This window comes from Lineus longissimus, chromosome 2 (assembly GCF_910592395.1).
Source record: "Lineus longissimus chromosome 2, tnLinLong1.2, whole genome shotgun sequence".
Classification (NCBI taxonomy): Eukaryota; Metazoa; Nemertea; class Pilidiophora; order Heteronemertea; family Lineidae; genus Lineus; species Lineus longissimus.
In genome coordinates this window covers 9,218,456-9,239,736 of record NC_088309.1, presented here as the reverse complement: position 1 = coordinate 9,239,736, position 21,281 = coordinate 9,218,456, and the positions used below count along the sequence as shown (strand labels likewise).

General features: G+C 41.1%; 1 protein-coding gene across 1 annotated transcript; it reads right to left on the bottom strand.

The window, feature by feature from the left end:
- Positions 1–1,390: 1,390 nt before the first annotated feature.
- Positions 1,391–20,406, bottom strand: LOC135483634 (ras-related protein Rap1-like). Its single transcript, XM_064764615.1, has 3 exons — positions 19,944–20,406; positions 11,218–11,391; positions 1,391–4,338 (listed from the first exon to the last, which is right to left on the bottom strand). Exons 1-3 carry the CDS (start codon positions 20,089–20,091, stop codon positions 3,977–3,979), a joined length of 684 nt encoding a protein of 227 aa, XP_064620685.1. The 5' UTR covers positions 20,092–20,406; the 3' UTR covers positions 1,391–3,976.
- Positions 20,407–21,281: the final 875 nt, after the last annotated feature.

Here is a 21,281-nt window from a genome sequence, read left to right as displayed (position 1 = left end):
GGATAGCCTGGCAATGGGAATAGAAAGTAAAGATGCTTGCAGTGGCTAAATCTAGCGCTTGACAATAGTGACAGAGATAGCTGCTTTGAAGATGGTACTAGTTCCCGGCGCTGGAGAGGAGCATCGGGGTCCTGGATATATGTGAATAAAATGGGGTGAAGGCAAGTCCTTCTCGAAGGTAATAGTGAAAGGGGGCCATCCTCTAGAAAGATTGAATGGTAAATGATGAAATCGAGTAGGCAAAAACGATAGATTTCGATCTATACTATTACTCGGATAATCACATTCCTTCCTGCCCAAATGGTGATTGTTGATTGGAGTTCCCAGGACAGGACGTTTTTGCACAAAAGACGTTTTATCTTGATGGGATGGACGGTATGAAACAACGTCTTTCATCCGATGAGTGTCAGGGGCTGCTCTTGCTTGTTATGAGAGTGCCTTTCCACGACACTCAACCACATATCTTATGCGGATGGGCCACCGAACCGATCCATGCACCGGCTCTCTGTCTCGATCCCGCTGCATTCCCGCATCCTTCCCGCATCTTTCCCGCGTCAAACCTTCCACTTACATTTCCGAATGGACTATAGTCATTATTGAATCTTGATGAAAACGAGATTTTATAAGCAAAAACTGTATACCTTTACTCCCTCAACACCCACAAACGTGTTCTAAAGTAGCAAGGCGGTGGGGTCTATTCGACCTTGATCTTTAGAAAATTAGATGTCTTGGATTTATTCACCCGATAACGAGCTCTAAATCTAATATTGGTGCCAACTTACAGCCATCGGAAGCTGTATGGTTTCAGCGGCGGTGGATCTTAAAATGTCATCCACACTCTGCAGGTCATTCCACCCGAAGAAATTGTGTCTCCATCGTGTTTTTTTATGATAATCGAGAGCTTCTGTTCACTATTGGCACTATCGGACTTCAAACTTGAATCTCAGTTTACCCTTAACCATGCCGACCTATACTGGCGGTGTACGTCGATCCAAAAGTCTTCTCCTTTCGAGTGAAAGATGGATAGACACACAACGCCGGTTGGGCGTTAACGCCAGCCGAACAACATGCGTCAGTCTCCACTCGTCCTGAGATTCGGTTTGCGTCATATACGAAAATATCGAGAGGCGGAGTTCATGTTTTTTGAAAACCTCTAGTATATGTGAGGATGGTCTCCTGCAGTTTGTCTTGTAAGCTGTGTCGTAGGGGTTATAATAACGATCGGCTGTTCGAAGATCTTTGCCGCCTGACTGGTTACTCTGGCGAGACTTCTTTATTTCAGATACTAGACTCTTGAAGTCAGGATCCTGTAGGTCATGAGGTCTGTGAGACATAAAGAGAGTTGTCAAAACATAATTTACAAAAAACAACAACTTTATGTTATCTGTATTTTATCTTTATTGATATTTTCACGTGTGTACAAAACACAAATTTCATAAGCAAATTTACTGGAAACAAATCAATATATACAACGAATGTACATTTGTATTTACAATCGCCCAGTACTAGTTCTGTTTTGAAATTTATGATAGCTTTGTGGAGAAAACAGCTACCTCTAAAAGTCCTTAGAATTTACAAATTAACGTATTACACATACTAGTACATATTATTAGGCCTAATTTAGACGCTGGTATTCTGTCAGCCTGCAACCAAAGTTTTCGTATCCTTTGCCCGTATCATTGATGAATTGTACGGTGATGACACATGCATGAGGCATGATTCCACCATAGTGCGTTTCCCACCAAGGCCAAGTGTCATGGAAATCTACTTTTGGCCCCATCAGCGGCAAATAATTACGCGCTGGTGCGGTTTGTGTCTTTTGATGATGTCTCCGCTTCTGGCGGGTTATTTGATTTATATGTACAATATAAAGTAATCGCTTGGGGCCAGAGGTAGTTTTGGCTCAGCGGCGGATACGCAGCGGGTAACGCTCTAAAAAGATTAAGCCATAAAGCATGGGTATGGTAAACGGGCAAAAACACCGCCAAAGGAACATGACTCTACACCAATGGTGATTAAAAGTTGATGGAAATACACGCATTGACAAAATGATATGGAGATATCCGCAACTTAAACACAATAATCTACAATAGGATTACGATAGTAGTCACTGTATATGATATTGTATATCAAACCATCTATAATTATTGTATATCAATGTATATATTACAGGAAGACCATTAAAGTTGTGCTTTTTTCATTCTCGATTTACCTTTAAACCCCTGGATGGGACTCATATACCGGGCTTTATTTCCGCCAAGGCGTTATGACAATAGCCTTTCGTCCATAGGCAATGGCCATGACAACCAGACTGATAAACAATTTATCCACAACATTCCGGCAGATTAACAGGGTTTTTATCAATTTTTAGCCAAACTAAAAGCGTTTCCAGTATTGTCATAGACGTACGTGTACATTTGATAGTGAATCTTCGGGTGAAAGGGAACATTGTTCAAAGGTGAGGGTGTCGCATCGGTTCACGTTTTCTTCCAGTTTTTCAATTCAATTCTGCAACTATACATTGCATTTGACTAAAAACGATCAATTTAAAGTTTAGTTTAAAATTGCCCTTGGCTGAACCAGGGGCTCTGCAGCGAATCAAATTAGTAAGACTGGATATTATAAATCTTTGAAGGACTGGTTAAAAACATGTACCTAACTGGTATCTGCATAGTACCGGAATTAAATCCCCAAACCGAATTTCAACCAATACCTCAGTCCATGATTGTTCCTTCATGGTTTCTTCAAGCTATAAACTAATACATGTCCGAAAAATGACCCAGTGTCAATGACTGGGCACCACACTCATAACGGTTACTTTAACATGTACCATTCAAAAATGTCAACTTAATCATTAACTAAACACCACACGAAACGACCACATTCCACAAACGACCAGAAAACACAGTATACTTAACTTAGCCTATCTTCTCAGACACATCAGTAGGTTTTCCGAAAACGTCGTAAGAGCGACGCTCCTCTCCAGCCAATCTTTTAAGGGTATAATATTGGCGTTTTCCTATTTTTGAGTTTACCATAATAATATAGGAACTCAAAAACCGGCCTGGTCGACGAGACCAACGAAATCGCCGATACCATAAAAATACCTCGATCGCTGTGGAAAGCTGGTCTTATGGCTATGGACGACGGTTCGACGGTACGCAGTGGGAACCCAAAGATAAACACCAAAGAATTGTCTCACGCACGAAATTGTTGTTTGTCGTATTGTACTGTAACTAACAATATCTAAGTCACTGAAATCATTTCATTACATCACTCGACCATGCAGTAAACCTCATCCCAGCGTATTTACAAATATATAATATTTTCTTTTCATAAGGCAAGTAGCGTATCTTACATACCTTCGTGACCACATCGGAGCGCCATGAGTCAATGGTCCATCACAAATTTATTTGCCCCTTCAGATGTCCGTGGTGAACCCTATAAAATGACAGCGTTGGTCAGTCCAAAGGGATGGTCAAAGTACGCATGACTCGTACAAGATGAACATGATTCCCACCCCATTAAGTATCCGGCTAAAGACAAGCCCTCCTAAATCATACAATAAATGGTTGAAGGAAATCCCATTGTCACAATCTCATTTCGTCATTCTGGTCACTCCAATCGATAATCTCCAACGTTCATCTCCCGTGACTACCAATCAATCAATCAATCAGAGAGGGGGTTTATGATTGCTTTCCAGCCTTGGACCATGCGGAGAGAAGAATGCGAAAAAGTGATGGATAGCTTTCAATTCAATTGATAATTGATAATCAATGCCGCCAAGGTTCCGTTCCTCTCGCTTAGGGTCAACCAAATCCATGTAGCCCCCTATATATACTATGTACATTTGTACAATGCATCGACTGAAGAATGCATACAAAAGCATATCACAATATTTGTCGTAACTACAAAACTGGACCAGTTCGACAACACTAGCCAGTCCGAAGAGTTTTTCACTATCACGGCACAAAATCTACAAAGCGACGCATTTTCCGCTTGGGGGTTTCTGTACGGGCTCCGTCCGGGTCCCGCCGTCTGCGGAATGCCTCTTCATACTGAACCGCCGCGGAATCTTTAAACTGTTGTTCAGTCCTTTGAACGACCGCCGGAACTTGCTCTTCTCGCTCGAATCCTTTTTCTCCACAATGTTTAAAGCCTTGGTCAAAAGTTCCGTGAAGAGCGTACCGACATTAATGTTAAACTTGGCACTTGTTTCCACGTGAGCACAACTGAGCACTTCGCTGGCGTATTTCCCCGCGTAATCTTTGGCAACCTTTCGCTGGTTGACCAGATCCGCCTTGTTTCCAACAAGCACCATGGGTACGGTTTCTCCGTCTACAACGATAGAAAAGAAAACAATATGAATGTCAGAGTGTGATACAAATTTGATTATGTTTGTTATCCTGATATCTCGTGGGTTAAGCAGTTCTCCAATCACACTCTATAAGCTCATTTGCTGTTGCATTATTCTCTGACGTGTAATAGAAGCAAAATGGCAAGCAAAACGACAAACCTAAGGCTAACCGTTAGTGGCCATGTCAGTGTCGAATAAAGGCTTTTTGTGACTTTTTCGAATCAAGTCGACAGAACAGTGAAGTAGAACATGCAAAGACGAAGCCGAAAGAAGAAGAAAAAAGATCGAAGCAGAACAAGAAACCGTGAAGAAGAAGAGGAAGAAGGAGGAGGAGGAGGAGGAGGAGGAGGAGGAGGAGGAGGAGGAAAGGACATGCGCAATGTAGCAACACGTTTGTTTTACGTCAGACGTACTATAATTACAATATTATATATTGGATAAGGTTTCAGCTGTACTCCTGTCAATTACCAAGGCTCGTTCTCAGCCAAACAATCACTTTTTCCATTACGGAGATTGCTTGTACCGTGTTGACACCAAGTGATGCACACGAAAGTAACCATGGAAATGATGGGTGTTAGCTCAATTCATTCCGTTTGGCAAACAGTCATACTGCCAATTTTCTTGGCTCCAAATATCGTAATGTTGATAAGTCATGTGCGAAATTCGCTGGGGTAGTTTCTTCTCTTTCACTAACTTTCTCCAAGCTGTCAATTCTACTTCCGATCGTTATTCAAAAGCTCTCCGTTCATCTTACCCAATGCAGCAAGTTCAATCCCCACCTCACTTCGCGATCTCGGAGCCTTGTTTGACAAGATGATCTCTGTCCTGCCTTTGCCGTTGCATTATTCAGAATTAAACAAATCACAAGGGAACCATGCCGACTTTCCGGCGTTGAACACCAGTCCTAAAGTCTCCTCCTTTCTCAAGGATATGAAGGGAAAACATTCGAGTCAATTTCGCTCGAGGAAATTACCCGGTGACTGGAAACAACATCAGCTACCATGCAGTCCTGTATCGTTGAAGCGGATCAAACGGGCTGCGATAGATAATAAAGATTTCTTGGAAATGTTGTCTCCGATCAGCAAAACAGTCTTGACAACATCGTCAATTATGACTAACCATGTTCATTGAACATGAAAAAGCGACTGAGGCTTGCATTTCCTCCAAAAAGATTATGTGACCTTTTTTTTAGATGTCATTTTCTCAATGAGTTTTTGATATGCACATAGGATACTCATGTTTTCCTCCGATACATGTTCTTCCTTTTTTTATGGAATTACATTTTGCAATAGATTTGTTAATTTTCTTTGGCCATGTTGCCATTGCAGGCACAAATAACCTGCGACTTCGATATTTTATACGTCATCGCATTTTTCTGATCGTGCCTATCAGTTGTCTCACGATCTCCCGAGAAAGTGACGGGATTCAAATATTCACAAAGCAGTTGAATGAGAAAAACCTGATAAGCTTTCTTGCTTCTCGGAAAGAGACCATGTCCCTGCTTTGGCTCATAAATTGACGTCAGAATTTTTCCCCTGAATGATCTGTGAGAGACTGCGTAGCCTATCACGCCAGCGTCAGCAGCTATTTCAGGCGATGTTATCCGATGTCAATCACCGGGGAAGATTTACCGATAGAATCTATTTTCGAGAAGGCTCACCGGTTTCCATAGACAACGGATTTGAATGGGAGGCGCATCAGTGGTGGAACTTTTCAGATAACGAGATTGTGTGATACTGATGGTTGCTGAGTGAGTGAGACTCAGCAGCTTCTATTTCAATTAATTTGTGATCATGGTCTTATTTTGGACGGCTCGGTTGCAGGTTTAGTTCCTGCAGACATGCACCAGGGAAAGGGCCAGGGTTGACTGGATCTGGTGATCTGGTAGTGACAAGCCATTCCTCGTGCAACTGTGGATGTTATAGCTAGCCCGCCATCCGAAGCGCTATGGCGTTCAAGTTGACGCAGTGATGGTGGTTGCACCCCGTCTGCATCAGGCATCCTCGAAAGCAGATGGTGTGACTCCTTAATTTGATTAAGTGCGTGGCCGTGTCGTATGGCATTATCTGCACGAATGGAGGTGACTATATATGGGGATATCAAGGCACCTGTGGTATGATACATCTAAATCTCCTTGGTAACCTATGAACGAACGCGACCCCAGATATACCCTGACTCGCACTGCCCTTCCTGCGACCTCTTAATACTCTACTCAGGAAATTGGGAAGGGATTTCCTGTTATAATATTTCAAAAGGATAGAGTCCTTATGAAACCTTTTAATGATATTGCAGAGCAATATTTGACAATAACACCGATACTCTTGGCTTTCTATATAGTGACCTATGCTCTTCGGCTCAAAAATAATTTCTGTAAGAGTGTTTGCTCCTTAAACTTCAGTGCACTTTTTTGGGCCAAGCGATGTATCATTTTAAGAGAAAATGTTTGGAAGGGACTTCAAGTTGTAAGATATCAAAAGCAACAGAGTCCGCATGTCACCTTTTTATTCTAATAATATTTGTGCAAGCATGTCAGGAAATTCCGCAATAACTCCACAATCTCGCAAATTGGACATCTTATCTTACAAAGATATTGGGATGGGACTTCCAGTTGTCTTATATTTCAACAGATACAGAATTCTCAAATCACCTATAAATGACATTTCGTTGCATGCACATGTCAGCCATATTTGACGAATCTTCCCACGGTGTTTACAAAACGTGTTAAAGTGGCGCCAGTTCAAGTACTGTAGCCTCTAGCGGAAACGTCCACGACACACGTATTTACGCTGGAGAAACAAGGTGACAGCTTCAATATTTTATCAGCCGGTCACACACACCAAACCCTAATTAAACTAAGCCCATCGGACACTCAATCCGCTAGTCATCAATACGGAACCCCGGGGACGGATTGTGCGCCTAAAGAAAGAAATTGCTTCTGGATACTTTGCATGATAGACTCGTTTGGTTTTCAGAAAAGATCACGCAACACGGAATTCCTCGTTGAAAGAAACAGCATGAATTAAGGTTTTTCGGAATAAAATTGTGGGGCATTTATCAAGTACTCATGTGCGGTCAGGGCAGGGAAGGGTTAAGACAGTGTGAGATATCGGTTTTGACCAGGGCTGTATCTATCAAGTTACCGGGCACTCTAGATCACTTATTTGAACTATAGGAGATATCTGTGAGGGTGTTCTTGTAAGTTACAAGCTAAAAATCAAAATTAGCTGCACAGTTTCCAGTTAAAAATCAACAAACCAAGAAGACAAAAGATGAAGAGGACACTGAAAGGATGACGTATTTTGCATATATTTTTATGTTTTAACTCAGATATTGCAACCTCTCACAAAGCGCGACAGAACTTTGAAAAAAAATGTCTTGCCGTTTCGATATAAGATTTCAAGCTACGCACACACTTTCTATAAAGTAAAGCTTTTGGGGTTTCTCTTTGATATTCAACTACTGTCGGGCGAGCATGAAATCGACTTCCAAACGAAGCCGACAAACCTCACATCAAAGATTTTGATTCTATCGAGTTCTTCTTTTGATTCGACATTAACGGAGGGTTTTGCTGTCAGTCGTTAAAATCAAAGGTTGATAGAAGTCAGTCTAACTATAGCTTATGTGCGTCTTCATGACATTAGCTTCGTTTAAGAAGGAAGAAACACGATGTAAAATATCATCTCTAAATGTTGAATGAAGCTATTCATCAAACTGGGCGGAAGAGGCAAATATGACCATGATAATACTGTTCGGGACAACATAACAGACTTCATCAAAACACTTTTTTTATCTATTTTTCATAATATTTCATTATTCACAATAATTGTTGCTGGTGATGGGGCGGGTGCAAGGACGGAGGTTTCATCCCCGATCTAAATTTATTTGTATAACCTTTGTGATACACGAAAGCTTTTCCCGTTTTGGCCAATCTAACCCCAGATTTAGTGATGTCGTCTTCGTATTGACAACTAGCTAAAATGAAAAGAATAAGGATGCTGTGAATTCACTATTGTTATACACAAAAGCAATCTTAAAAACCATTTCCCTCCCCAATTTTGCTGATTTTGATGCGTCTGGTTTTGACCATCCTAAAGAAATTAGGAGTAATGTTCGCCCCTCCGGCTCTCTTGTGCTGTAGACTCCGGACGCAATGGACTGCATGGCCTCGTTCCTCACCTAAAGGAAACATAGAGGAAGGACGATCAGGATGACGAAATTGACTGCATGGGAGTCTATATATCTTGTGCGAGAGCCGGAGAGAAGCGAACATTACTGCTGATTTCCTCAGCATGGTTTCATCAGGACGGGTCTCATTTACGCGAAGTGCCTCGGACTGAGTCTGGGTTCTGTCAGTAAGCCGTCCACGAAGTCATCTATATCGGGAGATTGGCGGCATCCCGAAGGGAACTTGTTGAATACTGAAACGGGAACATTGTCACGCGCTCTGAATTATCCGACGTCCAGACAAGCAGTAAGTCTTCCTGACGGTAACTGGTCTATCAATTATTCACTTTGCTTGATTGGCTTTTTCACACCGAAATGCCGAGCCTTTAAATATTCCATTTGAGGCAAATGGTAGCTGACTATTCTGACCCAAAGTTCAAAAGACAGTTACTAGTATATACTTTATATTACACGTCACTTTGATACACATAATTATGTTCTGCGCCGAATTAAAAAATAAAAGCAGCAGCTTACGTTGCAAATGATCGGATGGTAATGTTCCCTGTGGATATTCTGCACAAAATGACGATCGTGCAGAGTATGAAGTACTAACGACTTTACCATACGATGATTGGAGCTTAATAGTGTTACCTTTCCCGACATTAAAGATGGTGCTTACCATTTGGTCACCACTTTCCCATACAGTAACTAAGATGCTGTTGCTTATCATTTCCCTTTAGTTACCAAGGTGATATCGGTCACCACTTCCTACAGTAACCAAGGTGCTGTTGCTTATCATACCCTATACAGTAACTAAGGTGGTAATGGTCACAACTTCCCTTCCAGCAACCATTGCAGGATGATGTTGCTTACCATTAACTACAGTAACTGAGGTGATATTGGTCACCAATTCCGTACAGTAACCAAGATGCAGTTGCTTATTCTTCCGTAACCGAGATGGTTTGGGTCAACATTTCTCTATACCGCAACTAAGATGCTGAAAGAGTCGAGATAATGTTTATGCCTTCATTTTTCAAAACTCATGGGTGACTTTTATCCTTTTCACATTATTGCGAAGTCGGTCGCAAAAGCATTTATGATGAAAAACAGATTCCCGATGATGGCAATCACAAAAAATCTTTTTAAGCCATATTGACTTCTGTAAATAGAAGACTGTTTGGGAAACATGAGAAGTCAAGGCAGCTAATCAGTATTCTATTCTCCCAATACCAGGGGGTCTCAGCAGACGACACAAAAGCAGAAAATGAAGAGCCATGTTCCTACATTACAGAGCGGTAATAATGTCTTGTCGTGATATCAGGAGACGTGCATAGCCTTGGAGTTGTTATTTTTTGTCATGGTTCTCAAATGAACGTCGCCGTGCCTGCAGCACCATCCACGTATACCTGTGGTTTTCAATAGAGTCAGCCTTATGATGTAGGAGTGAAAAAACCCTGAATCTCAGGATGCGGCAGCACTGGCAAAATTACATGTCCTGTGTTTTGTATGATTTCCCGCCATTCGTTTGTCTCATTTACATGTATGTGATTCTGAGACGGTTTTTCGCGAAACCTCGAGTCTTCCCATGAAGTCGCATCGGAGTCGAGACTGCCGTTTTGTTTTAATCCTCCCCACTGTCTTTAAGTCTTTCCCCCCAGGCGCTTGTTACGCGTAATAATCACATTTTATATATATCGAGATCCAAATAGAGCTTGGTCGATGATAGCCATAATCGTCGGCAAGAAGTAATTGGGCTCAATGGGAGGTTTGCGTAAATTACTCCGGCAACGCGAATAAATGTCAGAAGCATATCGATAGCACTTTGGCCTAATCATAGTTTTGGCGACTGTCGCCAAGAGAAGATAATCTCATATTGAAGGAAAGCAAGAACCCCGGTGCGTGTTTCCTTACGGCGATGTCTGGATGGCACGTATAATGAAACCCCACCAGGAGCGGATTTTGTATGATATCATTTTCCCCGGTCAACTTGAGTGATACCATCAGTATATTGGTCAAATGAGATTAGGGCCGACAACAAATCGCTTTCTGAATTACTGTTCCCTCGAGCGATGGAAAGCCAAGTAAGAAACCCATGTCCTGTTTTCCAGAAATGGAGAACGAATGAAGAAATCGATCGACTCGTTTTTCTTATTTGTCAATACATGTATTCGCATTAGATTGCTAGTGCACTTTATTGACTCTGTAATGTTGAATTGATGCAAAATTGCCGTCCAGTTGTCACAAAGAAACAAAAAAACTTTTTAGAATGCGATAGAGGTTTCCAATTAATCGATATTTGAGAGTACAGTGACATAAGATAAGATAAGATAAGAGTCACGAATTTGTATAGCGCTCCTCAGTGATGAGACTGTTAAAGCGCTGGCCCGAAATGTTCCTTGAAGAGAAATGTTTTTAGAGATTTTTTGAAAGGCAGAAAGTCAATGGTGTTGGCAAGTTCATGAGGAAGAAGATTCCACAGTCTTGCAGCTGATGCCACAAAACTGCAATCACCGTAGGATGTCCTTGTTCGTTCGACGGAAAGGGTTTTCTTATTCAAAGCTGAACGGGTGTTAAGTTTACTGGAGTGGAGGACCATCTTTAATATGCAAAAGAAAAAACTAGGTGGATTTTGGTGGATGGAGCGTTTGGCATCTCTGGATGTCCGTTCTCTGTTCATATCGTGTGCTTTGACCTACCTTTCATTTTACTGATGAGGTTGCAAATTTTCATAGCTTCGTGGAAAGACTCTTCACTGTTTATCGAATAGACGATGACGAACGCCTGCCCAGATCGTATGCTTAGATCCCTCATTGCAGGGAACTGATGGGTACCAGCAGTATCAAGGATTTCAACCGTGTGGAAAATGCCATCTGAAAGACAAATTTTGAAAAAATAAATTCAAGGTGAAGAAGTCGACGAGGTGACTTTAAATTTTAATAATATTGAAGTCAGTAGTTGGAGACGTAAGCTGGAAAAGTAAGAATTTCAAAGTCAGTAATTGGAGACGTTAAACTGGAAAGTATGAATTTTGAGGTCAATAATTGGACCCGTAAATTGGGAAAGTGAGAATGTTGAAATCAGTAGTTGATTGACGCGTATCGGGTGTTGTGCATCTGGGTGCGTTGATTAGCACTATGTACGTGTGCATAGCGTGGGCGCGAAAATAACGACACATATTCTATAGATTGACAATATCACACAAAGTGCATTTATGATTACAAAAAAACCTGTCTGGGGCTGAATCGGAGTGTCAAACTTTCCAATAAAAAGACTTGTTTAATAAAATGAACAATGAAACCTACAAGGTTAATGAGTAAACAGAATTTAATGAATCGATAAATTTCACGGGTACATGGAATTTCTATTACACCGAAAATCATAATCTTTCAATCTTTTTTTATTGAAAGAATATGCCCACACTCCCTCACTCCTGCAACCCAACGCAGGCGCCTTTTCCTACATACTGATAAATCTTCTCGACAGCGTATACCAACAACATCACAGATTGGCGTCTGTAGCTGTGGATACCATCAAAGATAAGAGAGACGTGTCTTCTAACGATATTGGCAATTAGGCGGGGAAGGGTCTTGGAGAAAACGCTTCATAGCATGTTGTTGTTCATCAAGAACGTCTTGTATTTGCGTCTACGTATACATTAGAGTGAAAAAAATGTCCATGTAGATAGATTAGACGGAAAACAAAGATGCCATCGCGATTGACGGTCTTCAAAGCGATCATGAGACAGAGACTCTTATGTCACCCAAAGTGCAGTTTGTTTAGGACAGATTAACCTGCTCTTCTCTTTCGTCCCTTACGCGATTTACAAAATCACGTTCTGACTTTAGATGAAAGATTTTTCCAGATTGTTCCTTTTCTCAGTGTTCATCTCCAAACCTTATGCAACCTTGTTACCCCATGCAGTGCATGTGTTTCTCGTTCGCAACACATCACTAACAACTTGGTATACAGCCCATTGAAAGAAGACTTGGAAACTTCCGTTGGTACACTAATGGAACACTTTTAACTTGGTGTCACAAGATCCACTGCACATTAGCAGCGGAAGTCATTAGGATTTCCTTGCAAACACGAACTTGTTTAATCTTAAGAATATGCAGTTGCCAGCTGTACATTTCTTATGCACTTTGTATTAATTGTACTGGTGTTCTTGGCAAACCTATGGTGAAATGGAAAGAACATGCCCAACTAAGTATTTCTTTGGTGTTTATACAACATGGAAACTTTCTGTAGATAGCACCATCTTTTTTTAGGAGAGAAGTCTCTTTGGTAAGACTGCAAATAGACATATTCGATTTCAAAGTCGTGCAAATGGTGCGAAGCTCTGCGTAATTTCTGCAGAATTGAGTGTTGACGCCCGGTATTGACATCTTTGGAAGGTTTCACATATAGGTGTGGGTATCGGAAGGCAAGATGTTCGCGGGTGGGGGGAAGGAGTTGTTCGTTTCAGAGAAATACACTGTAAAACATGTTTGACGCGAGTTATTCCGCTTACATGTTATAATTTCCCTAGCCTCTCATACGTTCGATCTGTGAGAGTGTGGTTACATAGTTGTTGACAACAAGAAAGAATCATTCAGATTGACCTGACATTTCAATCCGTGTTTAATGTTGTTTGCACATTCATGGCGGGGAAATAGAATGTTACTTATGTGGCGCGAAGATTGCACAAAGAAGAAATATCGCTTGCTCGCAGACGATACGACATCATTTTGTACTGATTTGGTGGCCTGTCCTGACCAGTTCTCCAGCCTTCTTGTCGAAACATTAGGAACACAATTATAGACAAGCGAGCCAGACGACGAGGTGATGGGTTGTTGTTCAGTTGCTAGCCGGGGGCAGACTCGCTGGAATAGCCAATACATTTGCGACATGAAAAAGAAGAAGCCATATTTTGCTTCTATTAGATACTCGAGACTTATATACATTTTTGCAGAGGAAAGTTGTTGTTTTCGTAAAAAGGAGAAAAAGTAACATGTCAGTTAGTTACCGCATGGAGTTAAAGAGCCTTTTTAATTGAAAGACATCCATTTGTGGCATGAATGACGCTCTGCGTCGTCATCCAAAACACGGATGTGTGTCCAAAACAAGATGAATAATATATGATTGTATCTGATTTCATTGGTTAATTGTCACATAACACAAATTGTATCGTGGCCAATATCACAATTAAACACCCCTTCTAGTACGATAAAGGCTACTCTGATTCATGGACTTTACGACGGTAAAACCATATTCAGTTGGTGTACATGTATAACCTCGGACGTCTAAATATCCGTGAGAGAAATTGACAGTATACGACGTTGTTATTGTCCAGATACCCGGTAGAAACCTGTAAGAATGTAACTATAGTAGTGGCAGCACGAAACTATCGGGAAGCAGTGTAGGCAGCTGGAGTTGTTTACAATATTGATAACATGAAATGGGGACGTAAATATAATACAAAAAATCCTGTAATTTAAAACATAGTGTGTATAACAAGATATTCTTGTCTTGAAAATGTTGGTATGGTAACGCCGTCACAGGAGATCGCGTTCAGCTGCGCCAGACATCTATAGGCGATGAATTCGCGTTTTGGTGTCAAAGCTTTCATGTTCGCGGCAGCAGGTTATGCGCGCGGAAGAGAAAAGCATTTTGTAAAATGATACAACTTTACCTGCTATATATTCTAACTTTGTCTTTGACGCTTGGTATTTAGCTAAGTTTTCTTAACTATCACAAACAGGCTTCACAAACGACTTTAAAGGCTTCCTGGTTTCTTGTGACATCTATTTGTCGCCAAAAGCTCAAACAACGTTTTGTAATGCAAATCAAAGACCGGACGTAATGCCCGGGGACGTATGATTCTTATAAAGTGCCTTGATATAGTCCCATGTGTGATGCGAGTAAAGTAAAAACCCACAATCTGACATTTAAAGTTACTGAGTACTATAATCATGACTAGATTTAGATCAATTAATGCATCGTCTGCTTTGTGCAAAACGCCTACTTGTATCGGCTAAAAAACTTATATCGTAAAACAATAACTGCATTGTAAAGGCAGCAAACTGGAAGATAACTGACACAGCCCTAAAATGCTTTTATTGCTAATCAAGTGTTACTTGAGAGCAAAGCAGAAAAGGATCAAAGTAGAAGAACTACGTCAGTAAGCTTACATAAAGGCCAACGCCGTTCGCGTCCATTTTTTTCTTGCGGCTAAAGCGAATAGAATCAAAAGCGCTAAATCGTTTTTCCGAGGCGGTGATCAGTCAGGCAAGGTTCCCCGTTTTGCGAGTTGTCGCCAATTCTGCGGTGACAATTCTTCGACGACGCCACGGAGATACCACGGCGTAGATCTATAGCGGTTCCGTCACGTGGTCGAATGTACGTCATGTAAAAAAAATGGGCAACATCTCTAAATCTTACCGATAGTCAAGTGGTGTTCGATCTATAGACACAGCAAATTGGGAGTTCATCGATAAAATCGACAAGGACTTGCGCTAATGTGCGCTTCTTCGCGCAAACCTATACATGTACTGGCATTGATTGGTATTTATTGAAAAGACACGCAGCTAAATCTAGGGGCAACTCCTAAATCTATACGCTAGACATGACTTGTACATGAGTGGCGCACCTGCGGCGCAGCAGAAAGTAGCGACGATAGCCAGAAGTAGCGACGACTCACAAAACGGGGATGCTTGCCGGATGTACTGGTGATTGGAAATGAACCAATGTGAAGCGCTGAATAGTTTTTATCGAGGCAGGCGGTGATTGGAAATAAACCATCACTGGGGCTGTACTTCTAGGCATCTTTTGCTTTGAGAGAATGTGATCTTTGATCTTGAAATGCCTGTACGCGACCGAACTATTGATTTATATCATAACACTACCAGCGGCCATTTTGTTGTTGTCACAACCGGCAAATTACGAATGGGAGTAGCCGTGTTTGCAGGCAGAGTTCCGTCAAGTTAATTGATTGGTCAGGTTGCTTATACCCGGAGAACGGAAATACGGGTCCGTCCAAGCTCACATTCTCACGCGTCTAGCGGAAGCCATCGATTTAGTTATTTCCCTTGTGGGTCCCTCGACGTCATCATGACGTCATCATGGTCCCAGTTAACAGGTTGCCATGGATCTTATATCAACAAATGGCCATGGCAACGTTCGTATTTAGAAAAGACACGAAGTCGAACTCTATAATGGTTTATTAATTAAATCAACGCAATATCGGACTATTTTTGTCAAGGTCCATTGTCAACATCTTGACGTAGTTTATTTATGTTCATGTAACTATCAAAATATCGAATTCAATACAAATATATTGTGTTGAATTAATATACATCATTAACGATGGCCCATGATGTAAAGGATCACAATACTGACCCGCGGCCTTTATCGATCGGAACCAAGTTACACAACGTCTTCCTTACCAAAATTATCAAATATCAATATAACTTTCGGCATTATCATTAGCGTTTTTGTTCATTGTCATTCATACTGAAAACAGAGCAAATCTTCACCCAAGGCAGTTGATATGATTATATAGTATAATAGGACACTTTTTGTGGAGAACTGAGAAGGATATCGGATCAGTTCAGAAATAGCATTCGGTGCACTGGCAATTGCCATCGTCCAACCGGAATCATCACTCCTGCTTCATCGGGGTAATATAGCCTTGTACAAAGTAATTATTCTTAAGGGTCTCTAGGTGCAGAGAGGCTAAGCTAGTCTTGTTCTATACTGTCTTATAAAAGGGTCATCAGGGCAAATCTCGATATCATCGACCCCCACGTAGCAGCTTCATGGTGGTCGATGGATCTAAATTGGCAAGGGCCAAAAGGAATCATATTTGGCAGTTCCTTCTTAAGGAAGGTTCACAAAGATAACTGTTGAAGCTGCGTATCCACAGACTGTTTGCTGGTGGTGTTTTTCCTTGTTCCGTCGGTCGTGGTCGCTAGTGCAGTGAGCTTGTGACACGCCACACAATAAATTAACCTTTGGTTGGCTTACTGCACGTTCCCGTTGGTTGTACAGGGAAGACAACAAGTTTTCAAGATTACGGCCTATGGATAGACAACCTTAGGTTAATGTCATAGTCAACATGCATAGTTCGCAAACATTTTTCATTAATCTGTTTCCAGTAAAAGACAAAATCATATTCTTTGTTTATATCATTCCTTTCGTTGTTGCCGTTTTATCCGAAATCGATTAATCTTGTGCCGAAGGGAGTTTAATGTCATCTAAATAAAGTTCTGCCATTACCCATCTTATGAGTTATAGCTACCATGAAACGTTCCAAGATATTTATACACCCGATCAAAGACGATGCTTAATCCTCCAAGGCATTTTTTGTTTCTTAGCAGTCAGGGGAGATGGCTTATTATTGGGACAGATCCCAGCGCACAGGGGGGCGACGTCATTCGAGATGATGTATATTGCATCTTAGATGGCCTATTATAGTGAAAGTGACGCTAATGTGGGACACACACCCTTTGCGAGAGAAGCTGTATCATGGCACCATCGCCAATTTTGGTGCAATTTGGGGTTGATTAATAGGGAGTTTTCGCCAAAACCCCGATGAAACGCCAACGTAAACGCCTATCCCATTGTCCGCACCAATTTTTTATATCGAAAAAGTACTGCGATCACTTATAAGTTGAAGATGTATAATACAAAAAAACCCGCATGAATGTTGTAAGGTTTGCTGCATATATGTACAGTCGTGTCTCTCATCATCCGCACTTCACCACACAGACTATTGGCTTCTGGAAAAACAAAATACGCCCTCAACCATGGTTAGTATTCCAGTATTTTCTGACTTCGGTTTTTCTTTGATGTAAAAAAAACGGCAAAGACATTCAATATGCCATTTATAGGTTTATCAAAAAGTAACGCTGAAACCTTCTTTTCCTCAAAATGTCAGCGCGGTGTCGTCTTTCATACACCCAGAGAGCACTGGCGGAACACAAAAGCTACCTTTATACGTCAATAGAAGAAGGATTAGGGTAAAAACACGATCGAGTTTGCCTGTTTGCATCTCAGTGAACTGGAGCCCCATCCTCGGTGACGCTTACCCGGGATTTGCTTTCAAAGCATCTGTATATTTGTTCCGTTAGCCCGGGCGGGATTTGGGTTACGAAAGGTTTATCATCAGCTTACGATTCCGATAAGCTTAGCATGACATTTCTATGTAAACACGTTAAAACATGCTAACTTTTGTTGACGGAAGCTGCATTTTTTTTTCCTCATGCGTTCAACAACAGACTGATACTGATAAAACTATACGTTTTTTTCTGTTATGACGATTCGGTTGCAAAGTTTTCAATTATAGGGGAATGGTACGCAAGATTTCAATTCTCATAGTACATACTCGCTAATCTGCGCAGTGGCCTTTCTAATGATGACATAAGAATTAGAAGCAATCAAGTTGCCGTTCCCAATTTTTTGTGATCAGCATTTTTACGAGAAAATTGTGCCACCGCGGCATCCTGCCAAAACACACATTCGGCCAACCAACACAAATCACCCCCTCGAAGTTTTTCAGGGCAATGACTGAAAAATCGTTTGAACTTTTTCACAAGCTAAAACCTTAAGGAGTTTTTTTGGTTTTCTCTTTAGGGGCGGGTTGCATACATGTATTTGCTTATTTGTAACGGCTGAAGCTTTTAACCCCTTATTTTTGTGTAACCAAGAAACTTGATCAAATTATAGATGAGCAAATCGGAATGTTTAGATTTTGCTTATTACATCAGTCAATCAAAAAACACTGGAACACCTCGCGACATCTGATAAAATGAGGCAACGAGTTACTTTTTTAAACCAAATAATTGGACTGATTCAGATACTCAGTATCTGATTGTAAACTTTACTAACATTGGTTCTAATATCATGATATAACGATAATTTAGCACGGTCACGAATCACGATCAACAAGATATATCCCTGTTGGTATTCGTGTCACTTTGTCTTAACACCTTTGTCCAAATGCAGATTCTCCTTATCAGTATCAGCACCTGCGAAAAAGGCGCCGGGCTAAGTCCCCTGAGACCGGACTTGCCAGGTTCAAAGCGGAAAAGGACAGATCGTTTTAATGAGATGGAGAATCGGTCACGACTTGACTATAAATATACTATACCTGATTGCTGATTGTAATCATGGTCAATCAGGGAAAGCTTCACCATGACTTTATCGCTTTGTATTGCGTCTCGTCAAAATACCCCCTTCTCAAAAAAATGTTTGTCAAAGCCAACAGCAATAAATTCTTCGTCAGTCACTGACTGAAGTAATCAATGTAGCATACGCTACTTGAATGATTTATTTTACGATCATAGGATTTAGGTCTATCCTCAGGTTTTAGGGAAAATCTCACTGTATAAAAGTCGAGGATTATACTCTGATCTCAAATTTAAACACGTTTTAAAAAGTATACTGGTAGATGTAGATAGACTTTTTATCTTTTCTTACTTGATTATAATTAGAATATATGTTTCTTTACTTTGTCTTTCATAAGAATGACTTGCTATACACATTCACTTGGATTTTGTGAGGAGACCCTACCAACTTCGTTGTTAATGGAACGGAAGGAAGCCTTAAAGAAAACGATCAATACCTCGGTACAGTAAATGGAAAGAGTGTCTCATTTTGCTTTTTAGCTCTGAGATGCCCAGGCACCAGGCGAGGAAATAGCTTGGAGGAAGTCTGCGAATTTAGCAAATTTCATCTTGCTGGCTATTAGGCGGTACAATGTAGATTGTTAAGGACCAGGTTGCTGGAGGAATGTTAACACGTTCGGGAAACGTCAAGAGAGGCAATTGTATGGTAATATAAACTGAGATGTTGGCGAGATGTCAGTAACAGGCGATGGCTGGTTATTTTGGAATTTCGTCAGAGCATGCAGACTATAAGACAAGGAAATGTTGATTGATACACCGGGGGAGACAATATTATATATACCTAAGTAACTTCACTTTAGGCTGTAATTGGCAGATTTCAATGTTTTTATGTCAGTGATCAGATGTCGTATCACACTGCGAAAGATTAAGAGTATAACCTTTCTTATATAATGCTGCATCAAATAAAAACAATGCATGTGTTCGCGCGCCCATCCGGATGCGCCTGGCGCCGCGGACGAAATATCTCCTATAGGGATCGTGCCCATATGGACGTTGTGATTTGTCGCTATTCTAATAAAATATTCCCGAGCAAAACAGCAAAACCATGGATAACTAATAATGATAGGTACTATAAGGGACCCAGACTGACATGATTGAAAGTGCAATCAATCAATCAATCCACCAATCAATAAATCAATCAATCAATATCAATACATCAAGAATATCAATCAAGTAACCATGGCACGTGCTTCATTGATAAAATGACAAGTAGAGAGTGACATGTAATAGTAATTCCGTTTAATTAAGATACCAACCTGGCAACTGAACCACATGTCTGTAACAGTCTTCAATTGTTGGGTTGTAGTCAATCGGAAAAAATCCATGAATAAACTGCACGACCATGGAAGTCTTTCCAACTCCGCCGGCCCCAAGGACCACCACTGAATAATTCCGTCCGGGCATTGTCAAATTTGAACACGAAAAATATCGAGGTCCGTCGTTTGATACAGACTCAGATCCCTGCTGGTCCTTTAGCAGAATCTGTGAAAAACTGTAGCGAAAATATTTTATTTACAATAGCATCTACCTATGAATTTTATTCCACAATTGTGATCGTCTGCTTCTTGCTATATTCTCAGATCGTCTGCTTCGAGAGTCAGCTGATTGTCTTCGTCTGCGGATTGTTGTCACTGCAAGCGGATGTTGGTAACGCTCTCGTCTTGTCTGTCGCGCTAAACCCATTCAACAAAATCAGTCAAGACGCAACTTCGTTGTCGCGAACTGCACATGCGCAAAGCTAGTATAGCTTTGATGAGATTATCAAAATTGGCTTATTGATATTTGCGTGGAGTGTGCCATCACGTGATACTAGGTATCGTTGACGTCACCCCGGGCATTGTTTTGCTGTAAACATTCAGAATTTTCTGCTTTATCATTCATGTTGCGAAATGGGTTAGCATGCTAGTGCTTCCATGCCTAGAAACTATCGAGATCATTTGGTACGAGTAATTGTTATTGGGAAGGTGAAATCGATATTGTCTGGGTGTGGAAGGAATACATGCCTTTATTAGCTCTTTTATTTTGTTATGTAAATAATGAACGGGCGTTAGGCCTGTAGCGATAGTAGTGCGCATGTAAAGGGTGTGGCACGAGTTCAATTTTCCTTTAGATGTCGCGTTTCGCGACGGACACAACCATCTGTCGCGAAACAGTGATTTTCGTCATTTTGTCCGTCGTCTATATACCGTAAACTAATAACTTTCGAGAAATGTATTTGTGTGAGGCCATCTTTCAGCTTTGACGTCAGGGAAGCAATTTTACATTGACTTTACTATTCTACAAGATCGCTGTTGAGGGTATAGCCTGGTACGCCGGCCTCGATCTCGGGGATTATGCCAATTTTGACGGGTATGCACACCATCATTGGTTACAAATTAATGTCAGGTCCTATAGTGGTTGTTGTAGACAAGGAATCGCCGAAAGGGGCTTCCAAGTGTACCTTTGTATAAAGACCACAGGCAGTCGTGCTCCTTGTCACCATAGAGCATTCATTTTCTTCAGGACCTGACATCCTCGGTTACAAATGTCAGGTCTCCAAAATCTCCAAGGAGAAAGCCAAAAAAAAAATTGGTGTCCAACATTACCTAAAATCG

Excerpts from the sequence above, each read along its gene's own strand:
- LOC135483634 (XM_064764615.1), bottom strand. The coding sequence starts at position 20,091 with ATGCCCGGACGGAATTATTCAGTGGTGGTCCTTGGGGCCGGCGGAGTT. Across the intron at positions 11,392-19,943 it reads ACATGTGGTTCAGTTGCCAG|ATGGCATTTTCCACACGGTT; the intron begins GTTGGTATCTTA and ends TTTGTCTTTCAG. Across the intron at positions 4,339-11,217 it reads CCTCATCAGTAAAATGAAAG|ACGGAGAAACCGTACCCATG; the intron begins GTAGGTCAAAGC and ends CTATCGTTGTAG.